The sequence below is a fragment of the Podarcis melisellensis genome, assembly GCF_964234715.1.
Source record: "Podarcis melisellensis genome assembly, chromosome: 1".
NCBI classification, from domain to species: Eukaryota; Metazoa; Chordata; class Lepidosauria; order Squamata; family Lacertidae; genus Podarcis; species Podarcis melisellensis.
The window spans coordinates 57,435,515-57,456,049 of NC_138528.1; the positions used below are offsets into that span (position 1 = coordinate 57,435,515).

At 41.4% G+C, this 20,535-nt stretch overlaps 1 protein-coding gene across 5 annotated transcripts in view; it reads right to left on the reverse strand.

The window, feature by feature from the left end:
- Positions 1-3,047: 3,047 nt before the first annotated feature.
- The window catches only part of ANO1 (anoctamin 1), a 148,000-nt gene continuing 130,512 nt past the window's right edge, over positions 3,048-20,535 (reverse strand). For all 5 annotated transcript variants that reach the window (XM_081891409.1, XM_081891405.1, XM_081891406.1 and 2 more), the window contains 6 exons: positions 19,722-19,867; positions 18,126-18,278; positions 17,469-17,521; positions 13,676-13,860; positions 11,099-11,204; positions 3,048-9,033 (listed from right to left, as the gene is read on the reverse strand). In XM_081891409.1, the coding sequence (XP_081747535.1) occupies positions 8,773-9,033; positions 11,099-11,204; positions 13,676-13,860; positions 17,469-17,521; positions 18,126-18,278; positions 19,722-19,867 (904 nt within the window). In that variant the 3' untranslated portion in view covers positions 3,048-8,772. The remainder of the gene's footprint in view (positions 9,034-11,098; positions 11,205-13,675; positions 13,861-17,468; positions 17,522-18,125; positions 18,279-19,721; positions 19,868-20,535) is intronic.

The following is a 20,535-nucleotide window of genomic DNA, read 5'->3' on the forward strand; positions in this document are numbered from 1 at the left end:
CCACGATACTGGCTTAGATTGGCAAACAAGTGTGTGTGTGTGTGTGTGTGTGTGTAAGTAATCAAATGTTCCAGCCTAGTATTTTCATCCACTTTCAAGTCCTGCTTGGCACGAGTGACTTACCAAAGAAACCAGTGTAATTCATACCAGCATAGTTCTTAATTTCCACTCATATTGTGTGGTTTTTGCATTATAGCTGTTGCATGGAATTTGGTATCCTTGCATGCAGACGACACCCTTTCAGTACTGAGCAGAGGGTTCACTGTTTGGGACACTGTCATAACAGCCTCTTGCCTGCATGCAGGTTAAAGTTGTGCTCCTCCTTTAGCAGTAAGCTTCAAAGGCGGATTTATTTCTGTAGATTATGTGGGCTAATCTTTCATAAAACAAATCCTTCTTCAAACTAGCCCTTGGAAGGCACGACGATGAACTTGCCTCCACTTGCCAAAGGGAATATTAGCCGAAGCCTCATATCTGAAGAACTTTTCACTATGATAGCCACAGTCAACACAGCCACCAGCTTATCTGAGCTGTACCTGATGCTTTGAAAAGGTGCCCACAATGAGCTGTTCCTCTTGCTTATAGCTTGAGATTGGAACTAAGGTCAGTTAGCATCTTGATAATGCACATTTCGCAAACAGAAGCTTTGAACACTTAGCCGTCCACAGCGTTACCAACTTAAATGTAACCATACTGATTCGTGGATGCTTTTCTATAATATTATTATTTCTACCCCAGCTGCTCTGGGCAGCTTTCAACAGAACATTAAAAACAGAATAAAACTTCAAACCTTAAAAACTTCCCTAAACAGGGCTGCCTTCAGATGTCTTCTAAAAGTCAGATAGGTGTTTATTTCCTTGACATCTTATGGGAGGGCGTTCCACAGATCGGGCACCACCACCGAGAAGGCCCTCTGCCTGGTTCCCTGTAACCTCACTTCTCGCAGTGAGGGAACTGTCAGAAAGCCCTCGGAGCTTGAACACAGTGTCCGGGCTGAACGATGGGGGTGGAGACGTTCCTTCAGATATACAGGGCCGAGGCCGTTTAGGGCTTTAAAGGTCAGCACCAACACTTTGAATTCTAACAACATATAGGTTGATTGTTTTAGTTAAGCTGGAGGAAGTGCACTTTTTGTGTACTATATTTGCACTCTGTATTTTAACCTGAATGGATCATAATAAAGTATTGACTGACTGAGAACACAGGACGCTAACCTACACTGAGTTCATTTAGCTTTTAATGTTTGTTGTTGTTCCCGTATTTTTTTGGAAGCTGCCCAGTGGCTGGGACAACATAGGCGGATGGGTTGGGAATAATAATAATAATAATAATAATAATAATAATAATAATAATAATAATAGACTGCTCCCATTTCCAATGTCCTTACCTGTGCTACCCCTGGGGGTCATAGTGGACAACTTGATGAAGGAGTTTACTCATCTTTTTTCAAAACTACAAAGTCCAAGTTGATGCAATTTTTCATCACAAGTTACTCCATCCTCTTTATAATTTGGGCTGCCCTTTTCTGAACCTTTTCCAACTCTACAACATTCTTTTCGAGTTGAGGTAACCAAAACTGTATGCACTATTCCAAATCCATAGACTTGTATAACAGCATTATATTAGCAGTTTTATTTTCATTCCTTTTCCTCATTGATCCCTATCATGCAATTTGTATTTTTTTACAGCTGCCGCACACTGGGCTCTGCTTCAGCTGGTTCTTCTAAAAAGCTTGGTTATTTTATCTTTAACAATACTTTCCACCAGTTTTCCCAGGACAGACATTAAGCTAAGCAGCCTGTAATTTCCAGGATTCCCCCCTGTTGCAAATTCAGAGTCGTAAAGTCTTTAAGTGCTTATCAGTCCCTTGTTCAGTGACAAGAAATTAGTCTCAGCCTCCGTGGTAAGAGCAGTCTTTACTGGTCTGTACTATTCCCAATGTGGGATCAAGCTGTGCAATGTTTTGGAGGAGAAAAAAAATCCTTTGTATATGATTGTGATGCCCTCATGAGAAGAGCAGCAGCTTTCAAGGAAGGTTGTTTTATAGACGTCAGGATTCATGGGCAAATTTCAGCATTATTAGAGGAGCAGTAAGTCTGTGATTCTGGGAGGAGAAAGCACATGTATTCAAGAAACTTAGCACCACCACAACATGGGGCAAAAAGGGAAAATGCCATAAATATTGGGAAGAATTCCATGTTGTGCCATGTTGACAGGAAGGTTGTTTTATAGACGTCAGGATTCATGGGTAAATTTCAGCATTATTAGAGGGGCAGTAAGTCTGTGATTCTGGGAGAAGAAAGCACATGTATTCAAGAAACTTAGCACCACCACAACATGGGGCAAAAAGGGAAAATGCCATAAATATTGGGAAGAATTCCATGTTGTGCCATGTTGACAGTTTCATCAGAGCAAGCATTTCAGCTTGACAAATAGAATGATTCCTCTTTTCTCCCTCCATGTATGGTTCTGTGTGTTCTCCTGAACCCCACAGAGCAAATTGTAGGGGCACAAGTGGCACACAGGGGAGGGGGAAAGCCCAGCTGCACAAGCAGAAGTCCTTGTGAGGGCTTTCATTGGTGGGATTCATTAGTTAACTGAATTCTATCAATTATATGTTGGTATGGACATAGCTAGAGAATAATCTTCAGATTTTTGAACAGGTCCAACTTTTGTTCAGAGAGCAACAGAAAGATCTCACTACATGGTCGGGATCTCCTAAAATTTCAGACTTTAGAGGAATATAGCAATAGTGTCAAAGCCATCCCAAATTTAACAGTCACTTTATATTGACATTACAAGTCCAACAACCCTTTGTTTTTGGTTTTTCCCTATTAGATGACTATAGAGTACTGTGAAATGGCATTTGCCTGAAGGAACCAATGAAGGAATATTAACTATACAAAGAAATATTCAACAAAAAACTAAAGCAGCTTTACTGTATATGCATTTACTTTTCTTTTCTTTTTAAAAAAGGAAGCATTATATAATTTTCTAGGTAGTAATACAATATTATATACAAACCCCATTGAAAAATAGTAAAGAACTATAAAACAAGTAAAAGCATTTATTATTATTTAATGATCTCAAAATAATGAATGTTTATAAGTATATAGTCTTAATATTTACAGGAATGTATTAGGACAACATTTTAAGATAACTCTTTACAATTTCTTTATTTCCCATCGCTTGTATTCAGCATATAATTCTAAACTGGGCAATCCATCTACAGTACTTATAAAATTACAAGCTGATAGAGCGTGAAATGGAATATACATTTTCTATGGGTGTGTACATTCATCCTGGTTTCTAGTTAAACTAATAGCTCAGGATACATTTTACATGAATGTAGGCTACTTAGAGAGAAAAACAGTAAGATGGAAGTCGCAAAGGGATTGATTTTTTGCTCATGAGAAGAAGAGGCCGGCACCTCCTGCATTCTGTTCCTGCTGCCTTGTTTCCCTCATATTCATCCCAATCCAACAAGCATAATCTGCACATGCAAATAGGCTTCTGGAATCATGTCCATGCCATGAGTTCAGTGTGACCAGCTCCCATGTAAGTGTGCAAAGGGCTGCAGCCTCCTTCATGTAGATTGCTCTTTTGAATATTGTCCCATCAACACAGAAGGAAATATCCACCTGACACCTGCACTCTGTGTGAACTTTGAACAGGTGGTCAATGCTAACAGCTCGAAGGTTGCATACAGATGCACCTGCAAACAGAATCGGGTACAGGTTTCTCCCCTCCGAGGTGAGTTCTGCTGCTTTGATTTTGCTCTTCAAAGGACACACATGCAGCCTCCAGGTCTAACGCCACACACATTTTCACTCATATTTATCTGCTCATGCCTCTGCTTGGCAGCGTAATTATTTATCTAATAAAGGGCCACATCTTTTTAAGGTGCTAAAAATTGTTCCAAGAAATCATTGGAGTTGACTTCATGATCGACACAGGGGTGTTAGCCAATCAGAGCTGTGCAAATCCAGCTTCTGCTGAAAAAACCCCCAGAAGAGTTTGATCCAGGGGCAAAGATTGTGCATTTGCCAAAAAAAACACACTTAATGTGCTATCCTGGCTGGCTCATCACTGTGCATCGGTTTGCATACTAAAAATACTGACCATTGGTTGGGAAGGGGTTTGATGGAACTGATTTTCAAACATTCCCTCTCTGTCCAGTAGATCATGAATGGGGAAACCTTGCTCCCCCCCCCCCCAGGTTTTGCTGAACTATCATTCTCAATATCCCTGACCATCAGCCATGCTTGCTGGGGCTGATGGGAGTTTAACTCCAGCAACACCTGGAGGGCCAAAGGTTACCCACTCCTGGAGTAGATGATGAACATTTAAAAGCTGAAAGAGCTGACTACTGGTTTGGTGGAATGTGTAGGTAGGGATCTCTGGATTTGGGATGACATCCAATGCTAGATAGACCCAATGGAATAAAATCCACAGATTTCAATGCATCTACTCTGGATGTGGCTAATAATGGATATCACTCTTTGCATGTGGCCAGTCCTAGCAAAACCTGGGGTGTGTAGTCTAGATCGTGCCTTAACTACATTTTAAAATGTAATAGTTGAAGTTTACAGGCCAAGAACAGAGCAGTTCTGGCGATCACACACAAGACTTTCTAGCCCAATAGATAACATTTTCACCTCGATGCCAGATGCTGTGGGTAACTAGTAATATGCAATGGAAACGTAGCACCCAAATGGCATCTGGCGAAACACTCCCATCAGTTTCAAGGGACAGATGGGAATGTCAACTTGCATTCACGTTATACATGCAATGTCCATGAACGGGTAACACCTCTGCATCTCATGTGCATCCTCCCTGCATATCTACATCAAAGCCCATACCTATAGGTTGGCAGCAGGATCCATAGCCAATAAACATGCACAGATGCTTTCCCATGTTGTAAAAAGCTCTTACCGCTGCCAAAGGCCATTGTTGGATCAGGGTAAAAGTGAGAGAAAATTGCTATTGTCTTCTGTGAATCCTGTATCAATAAAGGTAGACAAGGCTGACTACAATGGTAACAGACTTTTAAGCAAGCTTTTTTAGTTATAAAAGGTGACATTCCTGCAATTCAATATATAAGAAGCAATTATAAACAAAAACAAGCCCTTTATTAAAAACAATCTTTGGTTAGATTGGTATTTTAAACATGTTGGACAACATTTTGTTAACTTCCACGTAAAGAGTGTTTCGGACAAATTATACTTAAGAATGAGTTTGCTGCATACTTTGTATAAAAACTAATAAGTACTACAAAACTATGTGATGATTTTGCTTTTATTTTCTATAATTCTGCAACAATGCTCTTTTAATTGAAATATAACACTCTTGGACATTTGGTTTTGCAACAAACCATACAGTAAGTTAATTTGCAATATAATGCCAGGCTTTGGCAGTTGTGGATGAAATTGATTTTTGTTCTCTATTAAAACTAAATTTCATCCTCAACTTACACAGCATAGGATTTTTTTTGGTATATATGATATGATGCACTGCAGTTCATAACTAGGAAGACTGTTATATGAACATTTCATATTGTATGTAACATGAAGCAAATGTTCTATATTTTGCTTTGTTGGTTTTGCTCAAGATACACGTAGAAGGTGCAGATTAAGAGGGAGCTGGTGCCCTGCCAAGAACACACATAATAAATAAATTTAAAGACTTTTCATGTATATGGGGCAAAATTAAGAGGGGGGGTCTGCTCAGGGTGCTTGTCCTTTTGATTCTACTTTCATCTTTGTGTCCACCTGCATCACTGGGGCTATCTATCGAGGATGCCATATTTTTGGAGCAATCGTATCCTAAGCACTAGGCCTGACACTAGATATAACTGTGGAGCGGATGGACCTGGCAGGTATGTTCTAGCTCTCGGACTTGTTATCCGGAGCTTCCTCTTGGGTTACTTTCCCTGGAGACTGACATTGGAAGGAATGTTGTCATGTGCCTTGGCTGCCCAAACCCTGTCACCAGTGCCATTTGTTGCCAAACGTTTGCAAATTGTAGGGAGGGTATGTGATGGTTGCTTAGCAGCCACTAAACAGATTCTCCCATTTCTTTCCTTCTCCATCCCAGGAGATGGAGATATGTTGCCCAAAAGACCCAAATGAGGCTGTTGGGGCCTCAGCCTGTAGGAAGTAGCAAGTGTTACTTGTTGGGGATCAGCAACAGGTTTTTTGTTTTTAAAAATCCCTTTACATTTTGCAGATGGCATTCAAAAAGTACACTTGCTACTCATCACATTTTCACAACATAATGCACCTGAAGATTTTTTGTACTCTGGAAAGTGCCATATAAATGCTAACCGTTACTATCAAAGTCTGAAGGACGCCCATGTGATCTGCTTCCAGTTGCTGTTATTTTAAAGAGGCATGCACTAAATTTTACACATACATGCCCTTCAGATGTGATGAGAGGCATGCATATCTTATACTTGGCTGTCCGTATCCCAGTAGAAACTGTAAAGTGACAATTGCAATTGAGGGATAGCTAGGTGTTCGTAGAAGGATTTCTTTGACTTTGAAGTGTCCAGAACAATTTGTGTATGGTAGACTTGCAAAGTCAACCCGGGCTTATTTCTTTCTGCATGGCACTTGATAGGGTCATAGGGAAAACTGAACAGAAAAAGGGGATTTGCAGGAGATGCAACATGGAAGTATTTATATGCTGATGCCTAGAAGCCTCCGACACAAGATGAGGGAACTGGAGAGCCTGATGTTAAAAAAATAAATAGTAGGCACATCAGAAATATTCTGGAATGGGCAGAATAGGTGGAACATCATAATATAAACTTTATAGTAAGCTCAGAGAAGAGTGTATCTGGAGTAGTGTTGCTCTGAATGTCGAAAGTGGACATAGAGTCCTAAAAGCTAGAAAAATTAAAAGGACTATTTTCATCCACAGAATCATTGTAGGTGGAAATAATCTGGTCCAAAACACAGCTTAGAACTTGAGTTCTATTATCCCCACTTCAACAAAACTCCAAAGGTAATATTAAGTTGCAGTCCTATATGTACTTACCTGGGAAAATTTACTTCCCAGGTAACATGCATAGGATTGCACTGTTGATCTTAAACTTGATTAAAAAAAAAATATCCTCAAGGATTCTCAGGAATAACTCCATACCAGAATCTATACTAGATTTGCCGAGGGACACCCTTGGCCCAGCACATGCTCTGATGGGCTCTTCTTCCCTCAACTCAGCCCGCTATGCACTCTTCCTCATGCATTTCACTTGCTGATTCTCCCTTTCTGCCATTCATTCCTACTCCCTCCACACTCCCTCCCCCTGTCTCTTTTGAGCCGACAGAAATTACAAGCTGTCACACAAAGAAACAACTGTGTGAAAGAGTACTTTCTTAATATCTCTTATGAGCATGCTGCTTGTTAATTTCATTGAGTGACCCTGAATATTACGAGGGAGAAATCTCTCTCTTTCTCTCTCTCCCCTCGTGCCAGTCATAATTGTATATCCCAATTTAGTAAAAAAACAAAAACAAAGCCTCAAATGTTTATAGAGAAGATGCTCCAACCCTTTGATAAGAGCAAGAGAACTGAAAGCAGCAGAGAAGCTGGAAAGTGGCAGAGAACAATATTTGGATACCTTTGTCAGGGAACTGGGCAGTTGAGTCATCATAACTGCTGAACTGAAGGATGCTTTGAGTTACGATGCTCTGGTCAGTGAAATGATAGGGGGCTGTGGTATCTGGAAGTATGAGATGTAATCAAAGATGGGATGTCCAGCTACACTGAGCAGGATGACCGGTGAACGTAATTGCTTGGGGAATAGGTTTGTTAAACATATTCCTTCAGCAACTAGGTTCTTAGGTTTGTGGAGGGCAGTGCAATTTGCTAGCAGCTGTGTGTGTGCTCTTTAATTCAGGGCACTTTTGAAAAAAGGCCCCTCAGTGCTTGGGGAAATTGTGCTGTTGCTAATATTCTTTCTTGTCCTCTGGACCCCCTCTGGAATGTGCACTTAGACACTCTGGATTACTAAACATAAATGCCCTTTTCACAAATCCTTCATCTTTCACATCGGAAGGAATGAAAGATATTCAAACAAACTGCTCTCAGTAGTGCTGGGCTGATGGCCCCACCATTTTGTTCACTGGCGTGAGTGAAGTGATGAATTGGATTCTACCCAAGGCGTGAGCCCCAGATGAGAAACAAAATCTTCTTGCCACTGCTTTTGCTTAAGAGAAAATATTGCATGTTCAGCATAGAGCCCAGGAAACATAACAGGATTTCTGCTTGCAAAAAGGCCAGCAGATTGAAGCAGTTTTTCTTCCTCTGTCTTGAAAGGAAGAACTCCACAGGATGCTCTTTATTTGCTTTGCAAACTGTAAAGCTCCCATACAGCTTATCAGGAATGGGGAGCCTCTAGTTATTCAAAACCCTCAGCCATTTTTCAATAAATAAGCTAAAGTAAAATTCCCAAGAGAATAGCCTACCTGTTCTATTTTTTTAAAATATAAAAACAGTGATAGTTATAAGCTAACCATGAAATATAGATATATGTAAAAAAAAAAATATCCCTGCATTGCTTTTTGTGCAAATAAAACCCCCAAAAGATCCTTGTCAGAAACAGAATATGGTCCTCCATTTTTGTAAGAATGTAATTTCTTACATAGATATAAGCAAAATGGTTGCATATGCTTAAACATGCACCAGGCTGTTAAAGAATCAAGTCCTATCCTTTAAATAATGGCTTGCTTATGAGTGGAATGCCCCGGAATAAAACCACTTCCTCTTCTACACTTCAACATGGCATGAATGAATGGAAGAAGCACTCCCTCTATGGCTCATTGACGATCTGGGGCTATGGTTGTTACAGTTTTCACCTTTCCTTTTCTCCTTGCCCCCCCAGTTTTCTAGCAGCTGCAGCTTTCCCTGTTCTTCTTTCATGAAGACTTCCACCATCAGAACTTTCTCCTTATGAATTTGCTGACTGATGTCCTTGGGAATGTCTGGGATAATCCAGTCCACAAAGTCACTCATAAACATGACCAAGTTCTGAAAAATAAGAATTTCAGAGCCAATATTAGCAGACAAAACTAAGCACTTTGAAGTCCCAATTATTACAACGGAGAGCTCAGTATTTGCAAAAATTTGTCCCATGGAAGTCTGCGGAACATCAACATTGCTTAACTTTGACTAGATTGTGTCCTAAATCATGTTCCTAAACAAGCCTGCTTGGAAGCAACCTTGATTGAAATCAATGGGAATTACTTCTACAATTATGGGATGCGGGTGGCGCTGTGGGTTAAACCACAGAGCCTAGGACTTGCTGATCAGAAGGTCGGTGGTTCGAATCCCCGCCATGGGGTGAGCTCCCGTTGCTCGATCCCTGCTCCTGCCCACCTAGCAGTTTGAAAGCACGTCAAAGTGCAAGTAGATAAAGTAGATAAAGTAAACAGCGTTTCCGTGCACTGCTCTGGTTCGCCAGAAGTGGCTTAGTCATGCTGGCCACATGACCCGGAAGCTGTACGCCGGCTCCCTCGGCCAATAAAACGAGATGAGCGCCGCAACCCCAGAGTCGGTCATGACTGGACCTAATGGTCAGGGGTCCCTTTACCTTTACCTTACTTCTACAATTAGGACTGATATGCTAGACATATATTTTTTATTTAGAAACCAGAGTTATGTAAAATTACTGTGCAGTTTACAACTCTCTGGCATACATGGCCACAGATATTTAAGGCCCACTCCCAAACAAAACCAGCCTGTCATGAATAAAATTCCCCAATGTCTGACTGCATGCAACTCTCTTTTTCTAATTGTCACTTTTTATACATGAAGATTAAGAAAGAAAAAGTAAAAAGTCTGTTTTGTGGCACATTAAGGACACACACGGTTTTCCTCCCTGGCTTCTCCGGTCACATGGCCAACATCTGCCTGATCTAATACATCTGTAGCAGAAGACACCTGTAACACTTCATATGTTACAACACATGTACCTTTTCTCAGAAATTAATTTCCTGGTGGGAAGTGGTAATACTTAGGCCCTCAACCCATAGAGAGTTAAATTCAACAAATACTGGTTCAGAGAATTTATTTATTTACTCTGTTTTTATCCCGTCCTCCCCCATCCCACCAAAAGGAGCCCAGGGCAGCCACCCAATACCCACAAATAAAACAACGTAATTCAAACACTACTAAAGTCAAAACTATCAAAGCACATTTCAAACAATACAGAATTCTAGCTGCTAAATGTACCACCCCTTCAAGTACAAAATGCCTGGCCAACAAAAATGTATTAAAATGACGGCAATGTTTGTGACAATCATCCTTCATTGGGGGGGGGGGATTTGATAGTAGGGATGCTGCCAAAGGTCATGCTGTGGGCTACCGCCCCCCCCATCAATCTCCATTGGTGACACTACAAGCAAGGCCTCAACCAATGATCTTAAGACTTTGTCTGGTTGGTATTGGAGGAAGTGGTCTTTTACGTACTTAGACTCTGAGCTATTAAGGGCTTTTTGATTACCAACACATTGAATTGGAACTGGCGGCTTTACAGGAAGCCAAGGCAATGCTAGGACAGGTGACACATGACCCAGTCTGGCAGTCACAGACTTCTTTACCATCTTCCAGGGAAGTCCCATGTGGAGCACTTGACCTAGTACAAACAGGTCACCAGAGCATGGGTTACTGGCACCAGGCTATCTTGGTTCAAGAGCAGTTGTTGCTGGCACAACAGTCAAAATTGGGCATAAGCTGCCCGAGATGTCATCTAGCTATACAGTGAATCCTCGTATCAATGAGTACTCTTGGAGTACTAACAGGGTTTCATTTTCCCCATTTCTCTCCTGATAAACATGACTAAGGGTATTTTGGTAACAAAACCAGACCTGGAGCCAGAGTAAAATGGCTCCAGATAATATTGTTATCGATATGTGGGTGCTAAATGCTTGGGTTTAATAAACGTTAGGATTTAATTAGAACTGGGATGTGAAAATGGCATGTCAGACCCTTATGTCTAAGATACGTGGAGTGGGTATATTAGCAAAGTATTCTCTTTTCCAAGCTCTGTCTGTTAATACAGAGCCACCTTAAATAATTTTGGGATATACTTTACCTGAAACACTATTACAAACGCTAGTCTTGCTGCTAGCACAGCCCAGAAATCCTTTGCAATATCATATTTAGTTTCAGACCACGGGGGATCTCGGTAATCTTTGTATCTGAAAAGCAGAACTGAGAGTCAGTATGTTTAAGATGGGGATCTTACACAGTATGGCTGTTGCAAAAAGCATGAAACTTTGCCAAAGTTTTGTTGCTTTGTTGTACCCTTATCATATCCACCTGTTGGTGTTGCTTAATATTTCAGTTGTAGCCTTCTTAGAGATGCTGAGAAAAAATGTGTGCATGTATGTTTTGCATACGTATGTGTGTGTGTGTGTGAGTGAGAGAGAGAGAGCGAGAAAGAGAAAGAGAGAGCGCATTGACATTTCTTGAACAGAAAGGGCTTATTCCATGCAAGCCTCAAAATACATGTTATTATCACCAGTTATCTATGTAATAGTCTGGGTTGATTTGTGAGAAAACCAACCACAATCGGATCCTTCAAAAAGAGAATTTTGAGCGATTTCTAAAACTAAAAGTAGGCTGATGCCTATTAAGTGATGTTATCATGTTGGTAATAGACCTAACTTTGCCATTAGCGTCTCCCCTGCATATTCCATCTACTATAAATGCAAATTAGGGTAGGGGGAAAGGATGCAGGTTGGCGGGGAGGTGAAGAAATGAGATGGAGCTCTTATCACCCGAAGTCCTATGAGACTTGCAATAGGAAAGTAGGCAGAGACCCTTTTGGACCCATTCCTGCCTTCTCCAGCCACCAGTTGGGGAGGGCATAGAGTGCTGCCTCATTGGATGGACTGAAGCAAAATATGTAATAAAACCACCAGAGAGCCAGTGTGGTGTAGTGGTTAAGAGCGGTAGTCTCGTAATCTGGTGAACTGGGTTCGATTCCCCGCTCCTCCACATGCAGCTGCTGGGTGACCTTGGGCCAGTCACACTTCTTTGAAGTCTCTCAGCCCCACTCACCTCACAGTGTTTGTTGTGGAGGAGGAAGGGAAAGGAGAATGTTAGCCGCTTTGAGACTCCTTAAAGGGAGTGAAAGGCGGGATATCAAATCCAAATCCAAAACAAATAAACCATCTCCCATTTTAAAATAGGAAGAGCTGGCTCCAAATGGAAATCTTATCCAGGAAAAGATTTGCTGTGGGGCAGAAGGGTTAACACGACTTTTTAAAATGATTGGGTTGGAGGCCAGGGAGAAGTTTCCTAGGAATTTTAATACAGTATATTGACCGGGAGTTGTGCAGTATATTGGAAGGTGCTCTCAGCCCTCCTATGCCATGAGCATGGAGGTACAATGAAGCCTTGAGGCACAGGAGTGCAGATTTTTGCACTCTAGATTTTCTGGACTCCAACTCCCACCATCCTTAGCTAGCACAGCCAATGGTCTCTGATGTTGGGAGTCCAGCATCATCTCAAGGAACATAGGCTCCCCACCTCCGTCCTAGGAGATGAGTGACACCAGAGATAGCAGGGTTTGTGGGGTGGAAGATATATTTTGGTGAAGGGAAGGAAGGGGTGCTAGCTTTGGTAGCCCTGAGTGGCTTGCACGTAATCTTGGAGAGATTATGCGGGATGCTTACGGCGGGAGATTACATTTGGGTTTGGGACCTAATGAAAAGGAGCGCTGTAGTTTAGAAGTTCAGATTGGCACAGGGAATGGGCGAAGCTTATGTGGTCATGAGTTTGTTCTAGCACAGGTGGAGTTGACCATTATATGTTCAACAATGCATGTTACTGGGATAACTAACGAGACAGAACAGCCTAGTCTCTAGTTTAGATCTTCAGATTCCAGTCTTTGGACCAGAGGCAAAAAGCATATCCAACAATAATAGGATTATGGATATATGTTCTGAGGTTGATGGCAAGCTAACAAGCTTTCTGGGCGTTCTTTGATTACAGGACTAGATGCTGCGGTAGTAAGTAGAGCCTCGAGTAGCTGAGCTGTACTGTTTATTTGAAAGGTTGAGCAATAAAACAGTCATAAAGGCAAAGGGGAGTAAGCAGCAGCCATAGCTTTCCATGCAAAGGCTGTGGGAAAGTGGGTCCTCACACAGGCCTCTGGGTTTGGTGGGTGCTAGACAAATGGAGGAGTCCTGTGGATAATGACTAGTTCTGGTATGTGTGCCCTAACAGGCTGGGGTTGTTAGTGTGGACACTACTAACTAGAAATGCTTCACAGTGAGGGGGGGGGTTGTTTTAGACGGCTTTGTTATTCTTCCTTGGGTGGCATTGCAACGGGAGGAAATGAGATCACATCGAGGCCTCAGGTGCACTCTTATGGGCCATAGCTTTGGGGAGAGCTGGAGAAGCTCTGCAGTCGACAGTTTTCAAGCTTCGAGAAAGGTGTCAAGGAAAGGAAATGGTATGGCTCAGACCATGACAACTGAGACGAGATAGTGGATATACACAGAAGGAAGAGTCATATGCAAATGGAAGGTAGTAGCCACAAATCCATGTTCAAATGCATATAACCTAAGTACATGGAAACTTAAATATGAGTCCTTCTGAGATGCATGAATGGGTCAACATCCCAGGGAAAAATCTCTTTTAAGGAAATAACAGTATGTACCTGCATATTTGGACTGGGTAGCCAAGCTCCATAGCGTCATTTGGAGCTGTTCCATCTTGAAAATCGCTGACATTAAAATAGGATAGCGTATGGTTCACGAAGCCATGCATGGTGCCACTTTCACTGTACATATACAGGTACACGAGGCGTGGAATGAAGTCAGATGTGAATGAGATCACAAATGCCTAAGCCATAAGAGTAAACAATGAGCGCAATATTCAGGCAATGCTTGACTGATTTCATAACCAAACTCAACTGTCTCCTCCCCCAGTTGGGCTTATGAGCAGATGGATTACTATAAATCAGGCTGGTTTCTGGCCATAATCCGCAGATTAATGATTTTCTTCACTCCATAGAAGTTTTGATATTCGAACTCTAGAACTGCAGCAAATTGAGAATGAGCAATTGAGGTTGGCTGAGGACATAACATCACGTGGACAATAAAAAACAGGTCCTTCATTGTTTTCTAATTTCAATATGGTTCTGCTTTCGGTGTAAGTGCAACATTTGCAGTGTTCTGCTCTCTCTGGTTCTATATCCACATATTTATTTATTTATTATTATTTACTAAGGCATTAAGGGGCATGTATGTTTAAGAATCCCCTCTTGCTTTTGTTGTTGTGTGCAGCGAGCCATTTGAACCACTTTGCATTGATGTGGTCTGAAAGTACCGGTAATAGCAGTTTGGGTCAGCCTAGGCAGATGCTACAAATCAAGGGCACCTAAATTTATTATAATCTTGTCAAACAATAATGAATGTCCATACCATAAAGGGGATGACACACAGTAGTTGTTTAAAAAGACTCAAACGTTGAAAAATGTACCAACATTTTTGGTCCTTTATAATATTAATAAATCTTATATAATTAGATTTGGTGGTGTGAGCACAAGAGGGACCACCAGAAAATTGGGGGGGAAGAAGCATTTGGGGAACATATAGTCATTTGCTCGGGGCCCAAACGATCCTTTGCCAAAGGATTCTTATAAAGCAGGAGTGGGGAACTTGTGGTCCTCCAGATGTTCTTGGACATCTGGAGGATTAAAGCCACAGCCAGCGTAGCCAATGGACGGGGACAACAAGAGTTGTAGCCAAGCAACACCTAGAGGGCCACAAGTTTCCCATTTTTGTTGCAAGGGAATATTGCTGTTTTCTCCTAGCTTTCTCCACCAGTGGCTTCCGAATCCAATGTACCGATTCCACACTCAGACCCATTTGGAAGCTTAATAACTGACACATATCGCATTAAGGAAAAGGACAAAGAATGTCGTGCTTAACAAGCTTGGAAGCAAAAAGTCAAGACTGAACGTGGACACACAGAGGTGAGCATCAACCGACACAGCTTCTGACTGAGCACAACTGGGAGACAGTGCAAGAGTGGCAGAAGCGGGGAGACTTTCTTGCCTATTTCTATTCCACAGTTTCACATATTTTTGCATCACTGGATGAGCATCTTACACACATGGCTACAGGGATGGGCCACATCTGAAGGGGAAAAGGGAAGGAGGTAAGGGCCTCACATAAAGATGCAAATATGGCCGTGACTCCTTGAAGGACCAGAAAGACAGAGGAAGCAGGCACCCAGAGAGAAAAGGGTGGGCAAAGCCAGCTGGAAATAGAAGTTTAGCATGGCACTTGCTTTAGCTTCAGCTGATCTTTACGGCTGCCTTCCCAAATATATTCCTAACTATTTGGTGGACATCCCGCTAGTATGTTATGAAATCATTATTTGGTGATTTCAAGTTTTTTTTTTTTACATTGCAGTGTTTTCCTCTACTCCAACTACAACAAATGCCAGCTGAATTATGTGAGCTTCGAAAGACTCTTGGGATGCCCTTTAAAGCGTGGTAAAGAACTGAAGACAAACCAACTCTATAAATAAACGATTACACAAAAACATCCATTTTAATAGGGCTATTAGATACATCAAGATAAAACGGACTGGCTCACTGGGCCACATGGCTTTTTCTAAACATGAAAAGTTTAATGATTGTAACTAGTTTTGTTGAGATGTTTTAAAAGAAGTAAGTCACATAATACAGAACATACAACCTAGGTCAGTTATGGTTTCAACAACTCTCCCCCCTGCCCCTTTTAACAGCTGTTGCAGGAATCGGCAAATTTTTTTAGCCGCAGGCAGGTCCACTATCCCTCAGACCTTGTGGCGGGCCGGAGAAGCAGCACCGGGGGGGGGGGGAGCTGGAAGAAGAGGCAAGGGGGGCAAGTAGTCCTCCTCCCCACCCCCAGCCCTTACCCTCCCTGGGGCTGCCACCGCCACCACCGCCGCTTCTTCTTATGGGTAGGCAGAACAAGCTTGTCTGCTCCACTCTTTGGCCCACAGGAGCACCAGGGCAGTGGCAGCGGTGCAGGGAAGATGAGTGGTGTGAAAGGACTGGCTCCGGGGAGGGGCTGCTTAAAATGGCGCTCAGCCAGCCCCCTTCCTCCTCTAGGCAGGGTGGGGAGAAGCCAGGAGGAGGAAGGGAGGAGGCACTGTGTGAGGGTGTGTATGGGGGGGGGGGATGGAATGGCGCAGAAAAAAAATTGGTGCAGGCCGAATGAACAGAATCCTCATGCCGATCCACGGACAGTCCACAGGCCAGATCCTGAAGGCAATTAGGCCTGATCTGGCCCGCGGGCCTTAGTTTGCTGACCCCTGAGCTATTGCCTTTAAGAAGCAGGTGTTAGACATGAGATGAAAAGAGTCACTGTCGAACAACTGGTTGTTGCAGGTATCTGGAATGAGAGCTGCACTCACCTGGTGGGATAGGAATGGAAAGAAGTTTTGTCAGATTTGGTACAGGGTCTAAGAAGTTTGTGAGGGGAGGCAGTCTCAGGTAGCAGGCAGTCTTTTGGGTCACACCGCCTACCTATGTGGTTGCTTATATGCTTCTGTAAGGCCTATTCACATTTGCAATGTACAACTGTACATTTGTAAAAGGTGCAAATAGAATACTGCAACAAGACGAGCTCACTGTCTTTTGCAAAGGAAACTGAAACTCTGCCCTGTGCCTGGGAAAGGGGAGTATGAGACAATATGTAGAACAATACATGTCTGCTTTCTTCCGTGAAAGCTAAAATAGGGTGGGGTGAGTCAGAGGAATAAAAACATGACATTTGTCATTGTTGAAGAGGTTGCTATAAGAATTATGAAAAAGCAGGAAAAGTGTCCTCAGAGAGGAAAACGAGATTTATTATTATTTTTAAACGGAGAAGACACACGTGCTCTAAATTCCACTGACTTGGAAGCCTCCAGATAGCACCCAACAGTCAAGAAGTATAAAAATTGGGCTGACATGTGCTGAAGAGCAGCTCACACTATCTCTGTCAGCTTCCCACTTGCTCTATAGAACTTGCTTCACATGAAAAACTATCTGCCTGAGTGGGAAGACTAAACAACAGCAGTGTCAGGAAAATCGTTACCATACTTTACTGACAAATAGTCCTTTGCTAATAAAAGTTTCGAAAGTTATAAAAGCGACTTATATTATTTGAGCTTCAAAAGAAAGCTTGTGAAATTGAGAATAAAAGTTTCTTTATTTTTGTTCCATGGAAGCTGAAATAGGGTAGGGCGAGTTAATTAAATAAATCAGAGCAAGATATTAGACTCACAACAAAACTTTGACAGTGATTTGCCCATGGCTGTCCAGTGAGCTTAATTGCTGAGTGGGAATTTGAACCGAGGATTCACTGCAGATTCCACACCACACTAGATGTCTATAATGTTAACATTTCCAAGTAACTGAAAAGAAATTAAGAAACGGCGTGATCAATCACTATTTGCAAAGAATTACTTACATTTATGATCACAGCAAGTTTTCCTACACCTCTGAGGATATTATACCATATTCCTGGAGGGAAAAGACAAGCAGAAGGTTAAAAGACTTTTAAATGGCTACCCATAAAAATGGATAACTATAAATAACATCACTGTACAAGTTCAAGGTGCTGGTTTTTATCTCCATAGCCTAAACAGCTAGGGGCTCAAGTACTCTAAATACTATCTTCTTCCACATGTACTCTAAATACTATCTTCTTCCACATACACTCTGCTCCATATGTGAGATCCTGCTTCAATCCCCTAATTGTTGTTCTTATTGCTATTTAGTTTAGTGATGGAGTTGTCCATTTGTTTACACTTTGTCCATTTGTGTGTTTGTGCGCGTGTGCGTATATAGATAATTTTCCACGTATAGATATATTTCTATTATTTTATTTATTTGATCCTTGCTCTGGGATTGAAACGTTGACTAAAGTATCATCTTCACCACCAGTGTCATCATCTCATCGCCTTATGCAGTTAGTAGATTTGAATTTCCCTAGTAGAATAAAGGAGGATCGAAATTTAAGACACAAAACTAAAATAAGAGTCCTGCCTCCTCCATCACAGATGGCAAAGTGACATAAATAAGGAATAATATTAACTAGTTACTGTGCTGTTAGTGAACTGCTTACCTATATCTTTTGCTCTTACTGCAACTGGCCTTCTAAGCTCAGTAACAAACTTCTTTGCATCCAGACGTATTTCAATGATGTTGTTCAGGAGCGCAAACAAGGGAGCCAGTGGGAAAGATGCAACAAACAGGGTTACAAACCCAAACTGGATGACTGAAAATTAAAAAGAAAACACACTGTAGTTTGCATATTATGCTGTTCTAGATGGAATGTATTTTTGGAAACAGCTCCCCACAAACAACTACTGAAACCACAATACTCTCAGATCATATGCATATGAATGTAAGTAGGTGCTGACCCTGTAATGTTAACCTACAGTAGGTTGCCTGCTGGTTTATGTTTTCTAGAACTTCATGAGATAGCAACTTTCTTTGTAGGGGGATATAATACCTTTTATTTCAGTGAAAAAACAGGATCATATATTGTATAAAAATGGACTTCAAAGTTAAAACGACTGGCAGTTTTTAGAAAACCAACAGCTGGTATATGAAAACTACAAATGCTCTGGGCTAATTAGTGTAGCTTGGAATGGAAATAGGTCTGCTTAATTATGGACTGAGAATGATCTTCCAAACCAGGGATTTACTTTTTTAAAATCTCACATGGTGTCTATTTGCAGTGGCCTCTATCAGTCCCTTTGGTCATGGTCAAATGCTGTACCAACACCATCCAAATAACATGTTTGTTGACATATTTATGAATTATATACAGTTAATTGAATTGGTGATCTCTTGAAAGTTTATTGAAGGCATTTTTATTGTCAGGTAATTGTTCACATTTTTGCCTTTTGGTGTTAATTGTATTTGTTTCTGTTTGATGTTGTCAGTCACTTTGGGATAACTTTTGGAGAGAGATTGAGGTACAAATATAAGGAGTTTAGTGAGTGGATAATATGGAGATGACTAGATTCACCATATTTTGCTTAGAAGCCTTCCAAAAAGCATCTGTTTGTAATCTTGAAGACAAAGTGTTGGACTAAATGGCTCTTTGTTCTGAACATGCAGCATCCATGTTTCACATGGTTTCACCATGATCTGCTATAATCACAAATTTAAAGCACATGATATAGTTCTGAAAGGCAATTTCCTCAACCTCTCCTCTCCCTGCAATGCTGTTGGGCAGAAGCTGATTGGATTGAGTGGCAGGAACCTGTTGCTCAATCCAAATCATTACTCCACCAGCCCAGGGCAAAGGGTGTTTAGACTGCAGTTCAGATGTACACAATTCTGCATAGTATCAGAACTTCACTATGGGTGTCACTTTGAGATATCAAGAACATGTGAGAATTTACAATTCCAAGCAGAAGAAGGAATGATTGCTCAACTCTTAGAAAGAGGCTCTCTAACATTTTTCTTACATATTTCATCTTATGCTAAAAAATCATATCCAAAATAGTTTAGAAATAAACAATCCTGCCCTTGAGACTGAGTCTATTTATTTAAAAAACACACTCACCTACTAAAACTGACCATGACCATTACTCATCTATCACTGATTAAGGGTGTGATTCTATGCTCACTTACTCTTTGTATAGGATAGCACTGTAAGCTATTAAAAAACTGAAACCCTAGTTTAAACACTTGAAATCTCACTCACTCATTTCCATGTATTCTGGAGTAAGACCAGCAAAAGGCTCCAGATTATAGTCTACTTCATAGCGTTGTTTTTTCTTCAAATATTCCTCGTGGTCTCCAGGACGCCGTCGTTTCGATTTCAAGTATCTTATGAATTTTTTCATTTTTCTAAGACAAAACATTAAAAACAACTCTTTTAAAAGTCTCAGTAGTTTTGTAAGAGCAAAAGGCCAAAAAAACCAAACAAACAAAAAACTGTGAATTTGCTGATTATGAAATTAGTTATATGGGGACTGTGGAGGGGAACGAAAGGGTCCCTCGGATGTGCACAAGACTTTCCATGAGTGCCTTCTGAGGCTTCTGTGCTTCATTTCCCAGTCTACAGTTACAACAAGGGGTCTTCCTGAAGTTTATTTGACCTTCAGAGATGCCTTGTCTGAGAGGCACATTGGAAGGGTAGGCCTCAGAAGCCTTACTGTAAGTAGGGCTATGCCTTGGATTCAGTCTAAATATTTGCAAGGCATCTGAAAAATTACTGTCTTTTTCGCTCTATAACACGCACCCGACCATAACACGCACATAGTTTTTAGAGGAGGAAAATCCATAGGCATGCCACCCGTAGGCATTCCCTCCATAACACGCACAGACATTTCCCCTTACTTTCTAGGAGGAAAAAAGTGAGTGTTATGGTGCAAAAAATACGGTAAATGGGATGAGGTCAATACACTTTCTCACACTAGTCCCTAAGGATGGCAAAGATTGGTATTATTAATAGGCTATTTTGTAAGAACTAGGCCATCATTTCTTTCAGTACTTAGGATTATTTTCAGCTTCTC